This window comes from Salvelinus sp. IW2-2015, linkage group LG20, assembly GCF_002910315.2.
Source record: "Salvelinus sp. IW2-2015 linkage group LG20, ASM291031v2, whole genome shotgun sequence".
Classification (NCBI taxonomy): Eukaryota; Metazoa; Chordata; class Actinopteri; order Salmoniformes; family Salmonidae; genus Salvelinus; species Salvelinus sp. IW2-2015.
Window position 1 is genome coordinate 75,845,971 of NC_036860.1, and position 21,942 is coordinate 75,867,912.

The 21,942-nt window shown below is 41.4% G+C and overlaps 1 protein-coding gene and 1 long non-coding RNA gene across 2 annotated transcripts; one reads left to right on the plus strand and one right to left on the minus strand.

Annotated features, from left to right (window-relative positions):
- Positions 1–694, plus strand: LOC111981487 (uncharacterized). Its single transcript, XR_002879597.1, has 3 exons — positions 1–65; positions 205–281; positions 409–694. It is a non-coding gene; the product is annotated as an uncharacterized lncRNA (long non-coding RNA).
- A 1,488-nt stretch (positions 695–2,182) lies between these two features.
- s1pr5a (sphingosine-1-phosphate receptor 5a) lies at positions 2,183–6,930 on the minus strand. The gene is made up of 2 exons (XM_024012763.2): positions 6,680–6,930; positions 2,183–5,107 (listed from the first exon to the last, which is right to left on the minus strand). The coding sequence occupies exon 2, from the start codon at positions 4,827–4,829 to the stop codon at positions 3,627–3,629; it is 1,203 nt and encodes a 400-aa protein (XP_023868531.1). The 5' UTR covers positions 4,830–5,107; positions 6,680–6,930; the 3' UTR covers positions 2,183–3,626.
- Between the last annotated feature and the right edge of the window lie 15,012 nt (positions 6,931–21,942).

Below are 21,942 nucleotides of genomic sequence, written 5' to 3' on the forward strand. Positions count from 1 at the left end.
CAGGAGCTGCAGACCCTGCAGCAGGAGGTTGATGATGACACTACAGAGGTCATCCCATCAGCCATGTGAGTAGGACTAACAGCATACTGAAATAATCACTCCCAACACCACACGAGCCCACCACACTAAACCATGATAGTCGGTGAGCATTGATCTCACATCATGAACAGCATGGTGCAACTTGACAAACTGTTCAWTCTGCAGATACGTGGCCCAGTTGTACCACAAGGTGACCAAGATCAAGTGGGAGTATGACACGGAGCCACACATTCTGAGAGGAGGTATTTGTCACTGCATAACTGTTTTTCCATCACAGAGTCACAAATGTGGAATTCTTGTTTAATGGCTGGCTGATGTGGGTTTTGGTTGCGTTTAACTAAAGTTTGAGTGTACTTTAATCCCTTTCAGTTCACTATGGAGCTGACCTGGCCACGCCAATCAACATAGACACCTCTGTGCGGTCTCGGTGTTCAGTCAGTGATGAGCTGTGGAACTTTGTCAGCACTGAATGGTAGAAGAGATCAAAGTAAAGTTGCCATATCTGTCCAGTAGTTGTTTGTCCTGTAGTTGGATTGTCTGTTGTGTTTGTGTTGTGTGTTSTAATACATTTGTTTTAAACTAAGATTGTATTCCTATTGTTGGTATTGCCTTCCATGACATTTTGTTATATTGAATAAAGCAGTTTTTCTAAACATCACATTTCCTAGAATACTTATTTGGGTAGTAACCTATAACCCTAGCTTTTATTTGTATCTTTCACCATAGTCAATATGATTTTTATAAAGGCTATTTTCTCCCAATAGGTGTCATTGCAAGTCCACTGCTTTTTGATACAGTACTGAAATTACTGTATTGAAAAGTTGGGTGCTGCTCACCTTTTTAATGCAATAAATGTCCAATTTGAAGGTGTGCTTATGCAACAGACAGTATTCTGTACTGCATTGCAGCAATAAAAAAGAATAATTTGCAAAGTTTGAGAGTTTCTGGAATGGTAACTGTTATTCATGGTAAATGCTATTCCTCCATAGGCTTTCCATGTCTAAAGCAAGGAGGATGCGCAATTGGCTAGTGTTTCTGAGATTTTGGTTGAATAAAAAGATAATTGTAACTGCTGCAGTAATAATGTGTTGCTGTTATTAGTTGTCAACCCATTGAATTTTCCTAATGAACATCTGTTAGCCTAAAAGCCCAAGGGATAAAATAATTGGCAGGGCAGAAAGCCTGACATGAGTTATTGTGGAGATTTCATTTTAGAGAAACTGTATTTATTAAATTTGTGGCCAGCCCAAACTTGACCCACTTGCAAAAGTCCAAGTTGACAAAGTGAGTTCAACCATTTATGGTTGAGAGGACTTGTTTCTAGTTTTGAATGGAAAAGGGCAGTTTTTTGCTCACACACAATTTATGCAAATCTTACCATTACTCTTCATTGCACGTCCCACACGTTTTGTAAATGAGTAATTTTATTGCCGATACTTAGGTAGGTTTCTGCCAGTGTAGCATGTGGTGAGTAGTTGATTTGGTACAGGGCGGGGGACAGGTTTCGTTTGGATCTCAACTCGTGTAACCTCGTCAGCTGGTGGTTTCTTGTTGATAATCTTACTGGAAACGGGGCGTCAAGTCTATTGTCCCCAATGACTGCTGCCTTCTCTCTGTGTTACCACAAGCGCATGCCTTCTTCTTGGGTGGTTGCTTGTGGTATGGATTTGGTGCACTGTGGGTCATGTTGGGGGTTTGTGTGCTTGTGTGTTTACTTCAGCATCAATCAGACATTTACATTTTATTGTGATATACAGTACATTGTTTCTTTGGCATCTGTCTCTGCTCTATCGTGGGAAACTACACCTTGGTGTATATGTATATTTTGTAGACTGTTCCATCTTCTCAAATTAATTAAGTTGACATATGCTTATCAGTGTTTATGCACTTTTCAGTGTTGAAGTATATGGTATGTGGTGACTATAGGTCAAAGCCTTTTATAGCTGGTGGATGATGGGAGTGTAAGCTTCCTGTGAAAGATCTGAAACATCGCTCTCACCACATTGACACTAGCACTTTCATATTCTCACACATGAGGCCTCTGGCTTCACAAAGATTTGGTGAGAGGAAATAACTAGATTTAATGTTATTTGTATGGATGTTTATTCTGCAAAACAATGTTCAAAAATACTGTTTTTGGAGATGTTGTTTACATACATTTATTTATCGTTTGAATGTACATATAAAACATTGGCAGTGGCCTCATAAATTAAGTTTAGTTCAAAATACAGAAACTATAGTTCATTTTATTTACACAATATACCGTATAGTACAGTAAGATAAATTCTTTTTTTTCATTTGTACATTTATATACAATGTGAAAGATTTGAATTGCTTGCTTTCAAACATCACTGCTGTCACAATGGAACTTCATACATGGAACCCCAAGCATTTGTGGTTTGTTTTTGACAAATTTCTATTAATTAACCACTGTTTACAGAAGATAGACATAACACTTCATTGCATGAGAGGGATATTCTCCAGCTTGTACAGGAAAGTTCTGAAGGCTATTGTTTTTGTGAACAGGCTGTGTTCAGTATGATTTCCATACTTTGAGTCCACAAAACCAGAGCCGTCAATAAGCCTAATCTGTCCTTTTAATTGCTCTCAATCATGTCTGCTGCTACGTGTGTTTTAGAGACCTCCAAAGATGTGCAAACCAGAAGAGGCATCAACGTGAAATTATCTGTGTTTCTAAGCCACCAAGCCTCTAATGTTGGTCTGGGAACCTCTACCCAGAATTCCAGCTGACGTGAGATCAGATGACAAAAATGACATGGTTCTGGCAGCAGTTTTGGGTGTGGATGCTTCATGTTTTAACTACATGTCATTATGTTTGTATTATGTATTTTCTCTAGAGGGGATATAAGGATGAGCCCTAGCATGACTCAAATGTATACTTTAATTATGTATATGACTCAAGATAATATCTACTGAATGTGTTTTCAATGTTTGTATAATAAAAATACATGAATAACGTTAATTTCACAGCTGCTGGTTGAGTGGTTCTCTTTAACTACCGGTAAATGGTGAATTCAAAATACTGCTACAAACATGAATCCATTCCTTCAGGAGGGTTTTTCTATTCTGCAGTTTGGATTATGGAAGATTGTTAACGTATGAAATATATACTGTATCTCAGCATACGAGAAAAGGAATTTCACAGTATGAGAACAGCATATTAATCCGTTTAATGCTTCGCGCCGAAGAGTAAAAACCAACAAGGTATTTATTTCTCTAACACTGACTGAGGTTTGACTTCCTAACAATAGACCGACCTGTCTTTAAGTGGAAACCTCCAGCTTATCTGTCTAGGAAGAAAATGCCAGACCAGGGGAGGAAGGCAAAACATAGGACAATGGTGGGTTCCGCTGACGTTCTCTACCATTGAGGTGAGAGGAAGAGTATTACTTCCTCCTTGCTTGTAGTTCCATTTACAACCCATACGTAACATGTAGTAGTCTCACAGCTGTAAGATGGTGCCGAAGAGTGGTCCAGTCAAGGGGGTATCCAGAACTCTGCTCTTACTGTAATTGGACAATTATCCATTATTACTGCTTGAGTCACATTGGGCCGTCATGGACAAGTCATGTCTTTGACATCCTGGGGTAGATGGCTTTAATAGTGGAAGGGGTGAAGTTGGCAGAGGAGACTGTGATCTCCAGGCCCTCCAGCCTATGGGAGGGCGCCTCAGTCTTACTGGTACTGCACTCYAGGAAGGRCAYMCCTATCTTCTTCACCTGGCCATCCTTGGTGAGGAGGCAGCGTCGACACAGCAGCCTCAGGATGGCCCTCCTCATGTCCTTACTGGTCAGKGTATAGATGATGGGATTGAGGAGAGAGTTGAWCATGGCGATGCCCAGGAAGTAGTCCGCCTTGAAGAGCACCTGGCAGCTCCGTGCCGGGCAGCAGAAGTCCAGCARGAGGAGGATGAAGAGAGGCAGCCAGCAGACGATGAAGACRCCCAGYACGATGGTGACMGTCTTCAGCAGGGCCATGTACTTYTGGGACTTGCGGGCCAGGCCTTTGCGCTGCGGGCCAGAGCCCAGGTGCTTTGTGTTGGACTTGACAGTGTGGAARATGCGCACATAAAGCACCACGATGGCCAGCAGCACAGCGGTGAACACGGTGATGAAGAAGAGGATGTAGCTTTTGGCRAAGAGCGGCAGGACGGTGGAGCACTGGTCCAGRCGGCCCATACAGTTCCAGCCCAGGACGGGCAGCACCCCCAGGAACACTGACAGAACCCAGCTGGCCCCGATCAGGGCAAACATCCGGCCTCGCTTGGCCCCCTGGTAGGGCTTCATCCTCACCATGGTGACRTGGCGCTCAATGGCGATGGCCAGGAGGCTGATGACGGAGGCGGCCAGCGTTATGAAGACCCCCCCCTCYCTCAGGAACCACAGCACAGGGGTCATMTTTAACGTGTTGGCCCCTGAAGTCACAATGTTCACCATGTAGGTGAAGCCTGCTAGCAGGTCTGAGAGTGTTAGGYTGCCTAACAGATAGTACATGGGCAGATGGAATTTYTTATTCYTCCAGATAGCYAACAGCACCACAGCATTCTCCAGCACTATGAGCAAGCAGATCAGCAGGAAGGCTATGGCCTCTGGCTTTAGTCCATCYTTGTACTTGTTCTCCTTCAGTTTGCCTGTGTAGTTGTAGTGTTCTCTGATGACAGCATTGCTCTGGTACTCGTGGAACATCYGGAGCAGGTACCCTGCCGAGGGGGWCATGGGAACCACAGTGGGGGCAGCAACAGCAGCGTAAGCGGCATGCGATGCTTCCATTGGTATTCTGGGAATGTTGCTTTCTTTTTAGCTGACAAGATGCTTTCCACTCTGCGTCACATAGTTCTTAAGCAGTCCATAATTCAATATGTTGGAAGTGGGGAATGTACATTCCTTAGGAAATCTATCTTTGAATGTCGTTTCTGACAGATAGWTCAGTCCAGTTTTTTGTATTTARTATWAGAATGGATGGTAATAAGAATGTTCAATGTGATAGCRTTATCCAAAACTGTGCAATGCCTGGACAATCCACTGGATGGCTCAGACAAGCAASAAACCTGGAAACAAAATAACAGTATTGAAATACAGTATAATAGCCTATTTATCTGTAACAACACACACATGTAAAKAAAAGGGRGRGGGRYGTACATTCYTCATTAATCTTGTAATTAACAGTACCTGTCTTCATTCAAATTCTAATAGAATGTTTTTGAGTATGAAACTAGCAAAGACWTTACTCCACAGGTGCCTTACAAATGAGAAATTACCAAGCTAAGGCGCCATTAAAWAGACATAATAACAGAATTCCCAATATTAGTGTTTTGTCCTGGAGAAACTTGGCCTATTATGTCACTAATTCATATTAATCTTTAGCATATTTATCTTTGTCTTCCAGCTCAGTTTTATTTTGGGGGGCAAAACTGTCATTCTGCCTGTCAAATCTTTGCATTAATTTTCTCGATGCACACATGAACAGAAATGTAGGCACACTCACATATACACATATACTTACACTGACACCCCAACACACACACAAACACTTTTTGTATGCACTAAATCTCTGCACTGACTCTATACACACACACACTGGACTCTACAATCACACATACTTACACTAACACCTCAAAACACACACACAAACACTCTCTCTCTCCTCTCTCTCTCTCTCTCTCTCTCTCTCTCTCACACACCACACACACACACACACACACACACACACACACACACACACACACACACACACACACACACACACACACACACACACACACACACACACACACACACACACACACACACACACACACACACACCAACACACACAACACACACACGCTACTGTCTATTTACTGTCTATTATCTATCCTGTTGTCCAGTCACTTTACCCATACCTATATATACACAGCTACGTCAATTACCTCGTACCCCTGCAAATCAACTCCGTACAGGTACTCCCTGTATAGCCATGTTATTTTCACTCGTTATTGTTATTTGTTGTGCACTGTGTATTTATTCCTTGTCCCACTATTTTTTATTTTTTTAATCTTTAACTCTGCATTTTTGGAAAAGGACCCGTCTGTAAGCATTTTAGTGTTAGTCTACACCTGTTGTTTACAAGCATGTGCAAATACAATTGTATTAAATTGTATTTGAGGCACTGTTGCCTATCTGTTTGAAACATAGCATATGATAAAACACTACTTCAAAATTATTATGGACTGGGTATGCAAATTTATGAATTAAGTTACGTTTTTTAAACAATTATTAGTTATTCAAGTTTTTTATTATTTCAGAAAAATAACAAGACAACACTGAAATCTGTTGTTTTCATCAACTTATCAGTGGGCAAGTATAGGCTACAGGCTTGTATCAAAATTGTGAAGGTAAATATCTGGATTTTCCACAACATTGCTGAATTTCTCAAATATAAGACAAATAAACCTGTCCTTGCTTTAGCCTAGTTTTTATATGCCATCAAATTATAGAATTTCGATCAACTGTCTAAAACACCATAATATCTGTTGAATATATAAATACCAAACAAGTATCATTAAAATATCTATAAATCCGAAGAATACCCCGTACAAATATAAGTAGGCTATTACACAAATATAACTACAAAGACCTACCTTTTAAAAGTTTCACTTTGCCTGAGAACGTGTTCTTATTTAGCGCAGTTGTCTTGCGTTGAATACAGTACGCTCTGACTGATGATCAGACGTGACAGATGGTGATAAGAGAAAATAGACTGGTGCAGGACTCGACTTGAAGTGGGCTGGGCTGGACTCTGCCCTCCAACGCTCAGGCTTCCTCCCTACCTCTCCTTTAATTGGCTTCTGAAGTCGCAATAACTGTAGGTAAATAAATTGCCCGAGGTGGCTTGGAGATGAAATAGCATTACTCTCTGGTTAACAATTATTGCAGGGATGCAGTGGGAGGCATTTATGATCTGTTTTGGCTACAGGCAGTTGCGCATGCTGTAAGGTTTAAAAGTGCATTCTTTCTAGGTCAATGCCATCTGATATGTTTTTGATCGGTGGTTGTAAAATGGATCACTATACTACTTCCCAAACTGGTCTCAGAGTATTTCATATGATTCTGTACATAAATACATCACACTCCATTTAGTATGACATGTTAAGTTTCGTATGGTATGTATTAGTTTGTGGATGTCCATCATCAATTTCGTATTATAAGTTCCGAATTACAATTTGTATGATATGTTATAAATTGCTAAATGTACAATATGTTACGAATTTGCAAAATATATGATATGTTATGAATTCCAATTTGTTGTGGCTAACGTTAGCTAGGTGGCTAGGAGGCTAATGTTAACCTTAGCTAGTTGACTAATGTTAGCTTGGGGTTAGGGTTAAGGTTAGGTTAAGGGTTAAGGTTAGGGTTAGGGGAAGGGTTAACTAAAAGGGTTAAGGTTAGGGTTAGGGAAGGGTTAGCTAACATTCTAAGTAGTTGCAAAGTAGCTAAAAAGTAGAAAGTAGTTGAAATGTTGCTAATTAACTAAAATGCACAAGTTTTCCGTGATGAGATTTGAACACGCAACATTTGGGTTACTAGACGTTATACACGTTATATGCTCGACCAATCACTGATTCAGTGATTTATTTATTTAAGTTGAAGTCATTCAGTTGTGCAACTGACTAGGTACCCCCCTTTCCCTTTCCCTTTCCCTCCTTTAATTTTGCCTTAAGTAACCTTCTGTCTCAGGTAACCATACCAAGCGTAACATATCATACTATGTAAAGTGTTGGTCCCATGTTTCATGAGCTGAAATAAAAGATCCCAGAAATGTACTATACGCACAAAAAGCTTATTTCCCTCAAATGTTGTGCATATATTTGTTTACATCCCTGTTAGTGAGCATTTCTTATTTGCCAAGATAATCCATCCACCTGACAGGTGTGGCCTATCAAGAAGCTGATTAAACAGCATGATCATTACACAGGTGCTCCTTGTCCTGGAGACAATAAAAGGCCACTCTAAAATATGCAGTTTTGTCACACAATACAATGCCACAGATGTCTCAWGTTTTGAGGGAGCGTGCAATTGGCATGCTGACTGCAGGAATGTCCACTTGAGCTGTTGCCAGAGAATGTTAATTTCTCTACCATAAGCCGCCTCCAGTGTCGTTTTAGAGAATTTGGCAGAACATCCAACCGGCCTCACAACCGCAGACCACGTGTAACCATGCCAGCCCAGGACCTCCACATCCGGCTTCTTCACCTGCGGGATCGTCTAAGACCAGTCACCCAGACAGCTGATGAAACTGAGGAGTATTTCTATCTGTAATAAAGCCCTTTTATGGGGAAAAACTCATTCTGATTGGTTGGGCCTGGCTCCCCAGTGGGTGGGCCTGGCTCCCAAGTAGGTGGGCCTATGCCCTCCCAAGTCCACCCATGACTGCGCCCCTGCCCAGTCATGTGAAATCCATAGATTAGGGCCTAATGAATTTATTTAAATTCACTGATTTCCTTATATGAACTGAAAGTCAGTAAAATCATTGAAATTGTTGCATGTGCGTTTATTTTTTTGTTCAGCATAATTTGAGGGCCCGGATTTACTTTTACTATGTTACGTCTAGTATATGAGACCAGACTGCACTTCCTACAATGATATGGTACTTACCTTTTTAAGTTTTATTGGTTTACATCTTATCTTTATTCACATTCTGAATGAAAACGTGGTCCATGGTTCTTTTTCATGATTTGGACAACGCTCTCTGTCAGTTCCCACACCTCAACGCGTATAGAGTATGTAGACCTTCCTCATAACCGTACATGTTTCTGAGGATGAGGAGGATGATGGAAAAACAACAATATGTGCACTTTGTGCACTTTGTGCAGTTGTGATAAATTACTACATTAGTATGTGGAAATTACGTAAAGGGATGGTGGGTGGCTGAGTGGCTGGATCCTACTTTCTCTAAACAGGAAGCCGTCTCATTGTGCCTAGAAGGGAGAGGGATTTCCTTGAGAAACACCTATGAAGTCATAGTAAGATGGATTCGACACTGACACTGTGCATTCCAGCTTGACGTGGAACACACTGTCCTTTGGGAATGCAATGCCACCTTACTCATTTCCAGTTAGAAGAGGACTCATAATACGTTGTAAACAAATCACATTTACAGAACACACATACATTGTTTTTGTTACTGCATGAGACATGAGACTCGTTTTTAGTCGATTGGGTTCCATTCCTATGACATGCTCCATCAGCTTCTAGAGGCTAAATCTATTTAAGCAATYTTKCTCTGTAAGGCTGTTTTATTTAACTGTTGAGGAGGCATACTTCTCACGTCAGCTGCTTCTCTGGAGTTAAACTATTTATTTTCTTGCCCCCATTAAGTAATTTTCAGTTGGCCCCGCAGTAGAGAACTGGTGTTAAACCCTGACTTGTCCTGCCTGTCTCAGTTGTCCCCTGGCCTAAGGCCCACCCAGTGGCTGCTTGCTCAGGAGGTGATCCTCTCCATGGGCCTGTCACCCGAGTGGCAGTTAGCCTCCTGCTGTGACACTATCTCACCATATCACCCTCATTAACACACAAAGAGTAGACAGAATGACACCCCACTCAGCCCAGCTGCTTCCCACAGTAGGAATCTASTCAGTCCCCCATTATTCTCCTTCAGGTCTTGTGTCTGTACTCTTCATTAGTCGCCCATCGCCCCTAGGGAGTATAGTACATGCATGAAGTGCTTTGGATTTGGATGATATATTTCTGTGACGTTGGTCTTGTAATGTGGAAGTCAATGGGAGTAAAGATGAGTTTTTAATGTATCTGTTGTTTGTGTGCTCTGTGTGTTGTCCTTTTAGGGTAGGCACATTGCCAGTATGGCTGTCATGTCTTGATTGATGAGCCAGAAACTCCCCCAAAAAAGAGGGTCCCTGTTGATCAGTCTGATAATTCTGCTTGTTTCATAATGATACAGGATCCTTTCTCTCTTACTATTTTGTCCATTGTGGGATGTGAGAATCACACCTCAGTGTAGCATTGCATTCTGAGACTATGACAACTTCCTTTGGCTGCAGCATTTCAGCGCTAATCCAGTTGATGAGCAACATTCTCACCACAGAATAATATTCTCACCTCAGTCAAAATAACAGTGCCTGCCGTACATACTGTATGAAGGACCCTGAAAAGGTCATGAGAAAAGCAATCACACCTTCCCACTGCTTAGAACGGTGTTTCGTTAGTGTGTTTATCCAATCAAGAGCTTGTTAAATATACTCTGACCCCTTCACTTCACAGGGTCAACAGAACAGAGGATGAAAGTGAGGGGTTAAACAATATTTCATCTGGATGACACTGGTTGAACTCAAAAGGACATGTCTTCTCATCCATCCTTTGGCTCACCTCAATCAGCCTGACTAACCGGTGTCTGTATGTAGCCTCGCTACTTTTATAGCCTCGCTACTGTATATAGCCTGTCTTTTTTACTGTTGTTTTATTTCTTTAATTGTCCTATTGTTCACCTAACACCTTTTTTGCACTGTTGATTAGAGCCTGTAAGTAAGCATTTCACTGTAAGGTCCAGACAGGAGGAGTGTTGTATTCGGCGCACGTGACAAATAAACTTTGATTTGATTTGATTTCCCTTACTCCCCTACTTGTTCCACACTATCTTTTTGGCAGGATTCATCACAAAACATACAGCGCGTAGATGCAAGCCACAAGATCCACATGAGCAGAAAGTGTTTGCACTCTTTCTTCTCTCTTCTCTCTTTCTCTCTCAGTTAAATGCAAAGTGTCATATTTCAAATGTACAGTAGGTTGAGGGAGTGACTGTTTTTTAATTTGGAAGTTGTTGATTTGGGCGGCTTGCTGACCCAATGTTGCTCTGGGTGAAGTGAGGTCATGGGATTTCCACTCCTCCTGTCTGGAGCACCGTATCTGGGTAGGGTGGCTTGGACAAACTCTGAGAACTCTGAGGCTGTCCTGTGATGCAGTCCTTTTCTAAACCACACAACAGGACTCACTACACTATTCTCTCACAATTTGAATATGGATAGATGGATGAAGATTGTATCTGCCTCCCTCTCTTGTCCATTCCCTGTGTGTGACTTCTAGTATGTAAACTAGCATGTCTTACATGGAAATGCATGCAAATATATCAAACGTGGGCAGCAATTGTTGTATTAAGTGTATGGACCATAGTCTCTACTCGCCTGTAGGTCTGTAGCTTTGTGTGTTTGGAATTCTCAAGTAGAGCAGAATGTCAAATTGCTGTGATCCAGACTTTTTGTTTTTATAAGGAAACACACTCTTGAAGTTTAGCCTTTGTGTGTAAGCCAGGCAGACTTTATAGAGAGGGGTGGTGCAATAAAACAGAAATTACACTGGAATGCATTCATTTATTTCACTGGGTAAACAAACTTGTTTTAATCTTTTCCCATGTACATTTTTCCTCTTTTTGAGTGGAACAGGAGATGGAAAACGCTTTGTTCAGTTTGATGTTGTCGTTGCAGTCAGTGGGGATTGTCTAGGACAAATAAACAACAGGAAGAGGCTCCCATTTGGGAACAGTTTGATTATACACACACTCTGCAAAATGTGAATGTGACTTTGTCTGTGCATAAACACAAACATCCTCAGCTTTTATCTAAACCTCTACAAATCCTCACTCTGAAGCTGACGTGCATTGCTTTTTGAATACAAACCCCTACCACAGAGATATCACCCTAAAAGTGCAGTGTCAACCCATTTTCCCTGCTGCTGTGTCTCGTCTATCAACATAATATAACAACGCATTCCAGGTCCCCTTATCCTAAGGCCTGGGGAGGGGCTGGGGACCAAACCAACCTCTAGAATGTAGTGACGTAGCAACCTTCTGAAACACTACATTCTAGAGGTTGGTTTGGTCCCCAGCCCCTCCCCAGGCCTTAGGATAAAGGGTTTTACTGACAATATTACACTTACTGTCACTTTCAATTCTCATGCTCCCTAGCTAGCATCATGTTGGATGACCTACAAATTTTGCTCATTCTATTACATATGTATTTTTCCAGATTAGCTGTTGCTGAGTATGATTTGAATGAAGAGTCTTATGAAAGGCTGTTTTGTTCTTCGAAGCCGCGCTGAATCGTGGTTTGGGATGAGTTCATCCTGGAAGGAGGAATGGAAGAAATAACATTCCCATGGAGAAGGGGAGAAGGGGTGGGGGTGTAACCGTTCTGGGTGAGTCATGTGAATGAGTTAGGTCTTTCACCAGATTTATTCTAACTTTTTCAATGACCAATAAGCACCAATTAGCCCACCATGTCTTAGTCAGGAGTCAGATTCTGGGAAGAGCCACCCTCGCTTCCACACAGAGGTGGCAGCCATGTTGGAGGGGGGCGGAATCCGAAATGAAATGATAAACGGCAAGACTCTTTTCATCTAGACRATGGGAAAATCCAGCATCCGACCCTGGGACCCTTTCCAGTTTTGGTGTTCCCCTGGTACACGATAAAAGAGTGAATGTGTATTCATTGAATGAATGAATACAGATGAATAAAGTTGTCTTCATTTTTCCTCTGGTGAACTCCAGCACTAATGAGATCTAGCCCTGGGTTCATACTCTCTTCCTGTAGAGAGGAGAGCATACCCTCTGACCACATCACCTGTGTGTTAGCTACTGAGGTACAGGATATGGGTCATTGTAACAGTGTCTCAATGACGCCTTTTATGGGTTTGGGGGAAGTAATATAATATCTCTGATTTGTATTTAGGACAGACTTTGGAAGTGTACAGACCTAATATGTAATGTAAAGCCATTCTAAGAAGCACACGTCAACATTAAAAATAGCTTTTTTTCAGGCCCATTGTCTGTATTCAATAGCCGTACCTAACTATGACCACCCCCAGGCCAGTCATCTCACAAACATCACTATTCTCCAATCCATTGTATAACCTTTTTACCTCCATAAAAAACAAGACCATAAAGTTGAACCTACAGTGTCAGAAGTGAGCCGGACTGGAGTGGCTGGCTTCCCGAGAGGAAGGTTAATCATTAAAACATGTAGTGTAAAGGCTGATAAGGCAAAATGCTACTACGGCCATGCCCTGGAGTCTTTTTCTTCCCTTGTTCCGCTCTTTCTTTTGATTTGGATGCTGTTTGCTTCAAGCGTTTTGATTGTTGATACGGCCCTGTTCAAGTCAAGTCGGGTGCAGTGTAGCGTGACTAACAATGTTTTGAGACAATGTAAGTGTTCCTTCTTTTATTCCCCCTATGCCTTTTGGTGTGTTTATTAGGGTTAAATGAGCACAGTGGAGGGAAACCAGCCCACTCATTCCCTCAAGTGAGGTTCTATGGTGGTGCTGGAGATTCCTCAGGTTGTATGCCTGCACAGTTCTCTCAATCAAGGGTATGGATGTTTACATATAAGATGCACTTGGCTCAACCCGTATGATGCTGTGGTGAGGACGGTTGGATAGTAACTTCTAAAGTATGATGGGATCTGTAATTTCACGAGCAAATAAACAAACCAAATATCTCGAATAAGTCATGATTCACCAAACCATCTTTGCACTAAATCAAATCAAAGAATAAACATGAAGTTTGTCTCTTGGACCATGTTTCTAAGGATGGGATTTCCTTAGCTCAATCCATGCAAACCAGCAAATAGGCTAGATTTAAACCCGTCTGAGTGAGAAACTAAACAAATCTATGAGTTTGGTTCCAGCACCCAGCTATCGCTAGACCTCTCGCTTTCTGTCTTCTTCCACCCCCATCGCCTATATGTTAAATATATGTTCCGTATATTGTTTCATAGCATTCCCTAAAAGCGGAACGTAAACCCTTAATTATGCGTGTGCTCTGTCAGTGTGGTACGGGCCGCTCTGGGGGAAACCAGGCAGCTGTTAGAGTTACCCAGACCATCACAGAGGTTCTGCCGTGCATGTTCCACTGATGCTCAGCTTAACCCAAATCAAAACTATTGTTGTCTCTGCTTCTCTGATTTCCTGCACTACATCTCACATAAAAGAGAGAGTAATGTTTGGCCTTTCATTGTAGTGAAGGGCTTAAATTGGACTTACAACCCAAAGGCTTTATATTTTCTCTTAAAAACTTGTGAATCTAACTTTGACTCTTGTTAGAATATAATTTAAACCTGATATATTTTAGTAAGAGAAGAGAATTTGTTAGTGCATGCTGCCTGTGGTGGTGATAACCCCCATCACTACAGGAAGTGAATTGTCCTGCCTTTTGTGACTGTGTTGTCATTAGCTGACAATAACCCTCTAGAACCCATTACTGTAGATCTAGTCAGCACAAYCTGGAGAACACAGTCAGAAGATTCAGACATGGGCCTGAGTTTGATGTGTCTCTAGCTAGGTCTGTATCCCTGCCTCCCTCTCTCTACGATTAACCGCCCGGTTTTGGGCTACACAAACCAGGACCGGTAACTTCCTCATCTGGGTCATGGCGGTAGTGGTCCATGGCAGTCTCTCTCCGATCATGTATCATGTCAAGTCTATGCGTGTTGGAAACAGGCATCAAAGATGGGAAACAGCTGTGGGGCCAAGTTGCCGGTGGTGATAGTGTGTACTGTAACGGTGAAGGGCATGATGGTGACAGTGCTCAACACATGGCAGCAAGGGGACATCAACACCCCACTGTGTCTGCGCTCTGTCTGTGTACCGTATGGCTGTGGAGCTATGTGAGGTATTCCGCTGTAAAACATATCCAGGAGACAAGGAGTAGATGATTTCCAAACTCCTGTCTCCTGYACTTTGTAACTGTAGCCCTGGAACAGCCCCCTCTTCAACCCARGAGAGGGTTTCAATTCCCCAAATCCTACCTCAYCCACACACAGGGACAAGGAATTACWKCACAGGCTCATATTGGCTTACRCTCTTTGTTGATGTTCTTTGGAAATTAGTAGCATGCCTTTCCATTCAGGCTCATCCCTTTGTTTATTTTGATGAGCTGTCTAAATTGAGTTGAGAGATGTATCATTTTGTGGGACGGCTGATTATTTGGACACATGGTTTCTGTTATCATAMAAATGACTACCCGTATGGATTCCATGTTCTTTTTGTGTGATCCCTTTGGAAGGTTTACAATATCCTGATCTTCTGTTCATTAACCAATTACCACAAGTAATTTACCCCACTGTCCTTCTTCCCCTGTGCATCACATGTTTATAACCCGTAAAAATGGTCCGGCATGGTGTTCATGTTAAATTATGTTAAAAAAATTATATGGGGTGACTGTTTTAAAATGTAGTTTTATTGGAAGGCTTATTGGGAGACTGTTAACTAGTGGGAAAGCAGAGCCCTGTTTGGATGCCAGTGGTTTTCACAAGCTGTCCATGGTTCCAAACCTCCAAACCAGCGCTAGCTGGAGGAATGTCAGTTTCATCACATGTGTTTTTATCATGGAGGATTCTGACCCAAAGAGAGCAACAGCAGGACCTGGTGAGAATATGTTACTCTGGACTGCATGTACAATAGGCCACATGGTACAGAATGTATAGGATTGACTGGAGGCTCTCTGAACATTATGGTAGTAGTGCTGGGGGACACTGGTCTACTAGAGCCCTCCTTCCCCCTTCACCAAATAAAGGTGAAATATTTTTTTTTTTTTTTAAACCCTCCTGCCTGAGACAAACACAATTGATGGCCACTGAGTCACAAACAGATGTCATTCCCTGGTGCAGTGAGCACGGACAATGACACAGTGACAAATAAGGGCTTAAACCGTGCAGTGGGGGGCACACCTGTGAAATGAAAGGGCTGATCTGGAGTAATGAGAAGCAGGCCAGTGACAGAGGACAAAGCCCTGTTGTTTTAGAGGCCTAGCCGCTCTTTGTGCCAGTAAAAAAGGGAGAGCATTTCGAGGAGAGGTGAAATATTTACACTAGGCAGCAGCAGCCAGGGCTTTATGAGGTGCACTAGCTGGACCATGTGCAGGGCTGCAGATGACCTGGAGTATTGTAGAACAGCTCTGGTTTCCCATAAACCTCTGCTCTGATCCACCATGTGTCCTGTGGTTGTCTTTGGCCGGTATAAGACTCTGGGGTTTATGAAATGCTCGAGGTGCCCTTGAAGTACAATAGACAAAACCTTCACATACTGTACAACACGTACAAGGTACAGGGCAGCAGCTACTGTAGTCAGCATAGAGCTGAGTGCAGTACAGGGGTTAATAATTGTGATAACCTGAGAAAAGGATGTCATTTCAGCACTTTCAAATGAAGACAATTTATTTTGCCTGAGTCTGAGACATTTATCAGTGTGCAACAAAACCTATTCAGCACATTGACCTTAAAGGGCGACTGCACTTCCTGATTTTGCCTCGTTTTAGATTTGGTTCACTAAGACATTCAAGTGGTCATGACTGAATTAAAATGGGAGTTGGCTTTTGGGGTGTGGTTTGATGTGGGAAGAGTAAGCCAAATTATTTTGTCAATTAGCTTCAGCCGGCTGGTGTGCGACTGTTGCAAAATTGGATTGACTTTGGATAGCCTATCTCTGGGGCTAATTTGAGACCGTCAAGAATTTATTATTAATGTATATGACAATATTTTCATGTTGCACACCTTTAGCTTTGTCATTAAATGCTTTCAATATTTGTATATGAATTTCTACAATTTACAGTTGGGTTGAGGTTTATAAGTCATAGAAATTTGGAGCCATTGGAATTTTAATATATTGTCTCATGTACGTTGTGTAATTTACCGATGGTCCCTAACTAGTCCCAGAGGTACAGTTGAATTGTGTGCAGCTGCACTCCGAATTGATGAATACTTGTGTGCTGCCAGCTGTGGGCAGGATTGAAACAAACCCAACCTTAATTTTCGTTCTGATGCAGTCACGACCACAAGTCTCACAAAACTCTGTTTTGGACAAGACTGACTATAACCAAAATTATCATATGACACACTTTAACAGTAGAATAAATGTTTCTGACTCATATTGATGCCACATAGGCTGTTTCATAAATGAGAATTTGTTTTTAGGGGCAGTTGCCCTTTAAAGATTAAATCAGCAGCCACTGTTCGCCACCTAGTACCTTTGCTATTGTTTTTGTTTTGTTGATGAAAACAGAGCAGAGAAGCATCCGGCAGTGTGGAAAAAATAATTGCAGTACATATTCTGCTGTTCTATTGCGTGTGGCAGTACATATTCTGCTGTTCTATTGCGTGTGGCAGTACATATTCTGCTGTTCTATTGCGTGTGTATGAGTGTCGCCGACGGGAAAGAATTGTGTTTGTTTTGTCGTAATATCCCAAAGGGACGTAGTAGTTTCACCTATTAAGGATTCAAGCTTTAAGTTTGCCATTGATATTTGCTCTTTTCTTTGCTTAAGCCATTTTTCCACAACTTTGGAAATATGCTTGGGGTCATTGTCCATTGGAAGAACCATTTTCAACCAAGCTTTAACTTCCTGACTGATGTCTTGAGATGTTGCTTCAATATATCCACATAATTTTCCATCCACATAATTTTCCATCCTCATGATGCCACTATTTTGTGAAGTGCACCAGTCCCTCCTGCAGCAACGCACCCCCACATGATGCTGCCACCCCGTGCTTCGCGGTTGGGATGGTGTTCTTCGGCTTGCAAGCCTCCCCCTTTTCCTCCAAACATAACGATGGTCATTATGGCCAAACAGTTATTTTTGTGTTTCATCAGACCAGAGGACATTTCTCCAAAAAGTACGATCTTTGTCCCCATGTGCAGTTGCAAACCGTGGTCTGGCTTTTTTATGGCGGTTTTGGAGCAGTGGCTTCTTCCTTGCTGAGCGGCTTTTCAGGTTATATAGATATAGGACTCGGTGGATATAGATACTTTTGTACCTGTTTCCTCCAGCATCTTCACAAGGTCCTTTGCTGTTGATCTGGGATTGATTTGCACTTTTCGCACCAAAGAACATTCATCTCTAGGAGACAGAACGTGTCTCCTTCATGAGCGGTATGACGACTGCGTGGTCCCATGGTGTTTATACTTGCGTACTATTGTTTGTACAGATGAACGTGGTTCCTTCAGGCGTTTGGAAATTGTTCCCAAGGATGAACCAGACTTGTGGAGGTACTACAATTTTTTTTCTGAGGTCTTAGCTGATTTCTTTTGATTTTCCCATTATGTCAAGCAAAGAGGCACTGAGTTTGAAGGCGGACCTTGAAATAAATCCACAGGTACACCTCCAATTGACTCAAATTATGTCAATTAGCCTATCAGAAGCTTCTAAAGCCATGACATAATTTTCTGGAATTTTCCAAGCTGTTTAAAGGCACAGTCAACTTTGTGTATGTAAACTTCTGACCCATTGTAATTGTGATACAGGGAATTATAAGTGAAATAATCTGTCTGTAAACAATTGTTGGAAAAATTACTTGTGTCATGCACAAAGTAGATGTCCTAACCGACCGTTATAAAGACATTTGTGGATTGGTTGAAAAACTAGTTTTAATGACTCCAACCTAAGTGTATGTAAACTTCTGACTTCAACTGTATATTGCATTATAGCCTCAATGTAACACTGTAAGATTTAAAAGTCATAAGTAATCTTTAAAATAATATTGAAAAGTTTTGAAATTGGATTGGATGTAATTAATCATCATAGTAAATGTAATATGAGCCTTGTATAAGTCAGTCCAGCCTACATGGGCAACCTTTAGCACCTTCTATTACCTCATGGTCATACCCCAAATTACCTCGAAGAGACAGGCCTTTATGAGAACCTGAAATAACCACAACCTGTGTCTGTCTGTAAAGAGAGTGGTGGTCTGCATTTGACCCCACCTTAAAGCACCTCTCTAAGTAATATCATATTGATTTGATATATCAGGCTTCCTAAAAATGTAATTTCACATGATTAATAACAGTTGTTATCGGGTCCGTGTAACAGTCAAAGGGCAGGACGTAAAACTGCTGCTGTCTGCAGGAAATGGCCCTGCATCTGAAGAAGCCCCAACAAGATGGGCCAAACACAATCAGGCACAGATGATGAAAAGGWAATGCAACCAATCAGAGAAATAACAGGAAATYCAGACTTSATAACAATAGTATGTCAACCCTCCAGCTAACATTAGCAGGTCAGGAGAGATACAGTACATATCTGACCTCAATGTCATATTATCTGCTTATTGTGGATGTACTTTTTAATAGCAGTAGTCGTCTTCCCATTCCCTTTTCATAACTGCAGGGCTCATTCCCATTTCCTTTGCATAACTGAGTTCATCTAAAATAACCCCTTCAACTAACAGGGTTATTAACTTCTCTAGCATAGGGGGCAGCATTTTCACGTTTGGATGAAAAGCATGCCCAGAGTAAACTGCCTCCTACTCAGTCCCAGATGCTAATATATGCATATTATTATTAGTATTGGATAGAAAACACTCTGACGTTTCTAAAACTGTTTGAATCATGTCTGTGACCATAACAGAACTTATTTGGCAGACAAAACCCTGAGGACAAACCATTCAGATTTCTTTTTTTTGAGGTCACTCTCTTTTCAATGACTTTTCATTGGGAATCCAGATTTCTAAGGGACCTTCCTGCAGTTCCTATCGCTTCCACTGGATGTCAACAGTCTTTAGAAATTGGTTGAGGTTTTTCCTTTGAGAAATGAAGAAGTAGCCATGTTCAGAATGAGGCTCCAGTGAAGTGTACTGTTTGTTAGAGGCGCATGACCAGAAAGCATGCTACACATTGTTTTCCTCCGGTATTGAACACAGATCATCCCGTCTTCAATTTAATCGATTATTTACGTAAAAAAATACCTGAAGATGTATTACAAAAGTAGTTTGAAATGTTTGGACAACGCTTACAGGTAACTTTTGAGATATTTTGTAGTCACGTTGTGCAAGTTGGAACCGGTGTTTTTCTGGATCAAACGCGCCAAATAAATGGACATTTTGGATATATATCGACGGAATTAATCGAACAAAAGGACCATTTGTGATGTTTATGGAACATATTGGAGTGCCAACAGAAGAAGCTCGTCAAAGGTAAGGCATGAACTATATCTTTATTTCTGCGTTTTGTGTCGCGCCTGGAAAGTTGAAATATGATGGTCTGTGATTGTTAGCTGGGGTGCTATCCTCAGATAATAGCATTGTTTGCTTTTGCCGTAAAGCATTTTTGAAATCTGACATGTTGACTGGATTCACAACAAGTGTAGCTTTAATTTGGTATATTGAATGTGTGATTTCATGAAAGTTAAATTTTTAATAGTAATTTATTTGAATTTGGCGCTCTGCATTTTCACTGGATGTTGGCCAGGTGGGATGCTACCGTCCCACATATCCCTGGGGGGTTAAAGGKTTCATGTGATTGGTCTGGCYTGTCATCATGGGCAAATGGTGATTACTGGCTTGAATACAATGCATACAGTATGAAGGCATTAATTGAGGTGTCGTAGGGGAGGAGACAATATCGAACCATACTGACACTGACACTTTATACGTTTCTCGTGTCCAGGTTTTAACATCACAATCTTAATGAACCAATTACATTGTCACGCTCTGACCTTAGAGAGCCTTTTTTTGTCTCTATTTGGTTTGGTCAGGGTGTGATTTGGGGTGGGCATTCTATGTTCTTTATTTCTATGATTTGTGATTCTATGTTTTGGCCAGGTATGGTTCTCAATCAGGGACAGCTGTCTATTGTTGTCTCTGATTGGGAATCATACTTAGGCAGCCTGTTTTTCCACTTTAGGTTGTGGGATATTTTTGTTAGCTCTGGTGAGCCTTCAAGACGTTACGTTCGTTGTTCCTTTGTTGTTTTATTTTGTGTTTTATTTTTTTAATAAAGAAGCATGAACACGTACCACGCTGCACCTTGGTCTAATTCCACCTACGACGATCGTTACATCCATAATCACATGGCTCGCTGCATAGGAGATTAACTACATAATCCTAAACCAACATAATCCTAAACCCTGTATACTGTATATATTAATCTCCCAAACAGTGTCATAATCCCTATAGAGTAGATCTGCCTTGTTAACAAGTCAACTAGATCATTTAGAGCAATCCCAAAAAATTATGTATTCTAAATGCTAACTGGCTGCAAAGTGTTGCAATTGCACTTCTCTACATGTAGCACATGATGATGTGTGAAACTTACTCCTCAGCCTGAAGTCTTCCCACTTGTGCCAGTGAACAGCTAGCTTTTCACGTGGCGCCGACTGGTAAGAAGCTTCAGGAGGGTGGTCACTTGTGCTAGCAAGGCAGAGGTCCCGAGTTTGCGCCTGGTACAGGCCGAATAGGGAGGAATTGGTACTCGCTAAGCAAACAACATGATGTCCTTTATATATGCATGAATAAAATCTAGGAAGTTGCGAAACTCAAGGTTTGCTTTATACATGAAAAAAGTTCCTCAGAAATGGATGTGGAATATTTTTGGGCAATCGCACACATTCACATATTCATATTAACTTATTTGACAAAAAGAAATCTTAGAAGAAGTCACTAACATAGATTACACTTTTACGAGAAGCATAGGCCTATCTGAGTTCATAGTGTGATATTTCTTTACTGAGGGGCGAAAACAGCTGCAAGCAAATGTGTCAGCCTAACTCCAGCCCAGCTGTCTAGTCGTGGTGCAACGTGTCACATATTGTAATTAGGAGGTCTCTGAAAACAGTGCAAACAGCTCATGAACTCATGGGTAAAAACAGACACACCCACCTCTGACTGTAAAGGCCTGAGKGATGCTATTAACATCTCCTCCACAGCTATGAGACTCCACATTGGAATTCTCTCACAAAACGCATGTACAGTTGAAGTCGGAAGTTTACATACACCTTAGCCAAATACATTTAAACTCAGTTTTTCACAATTCCTGACTTTTAATCCTAGTAAAAATTCCCTGTCTTAGGTCAGTTAGGATCAACACTTTATTTTAAGAATGTAAAATGTCAGTATAATAGTAGAGAGAATGA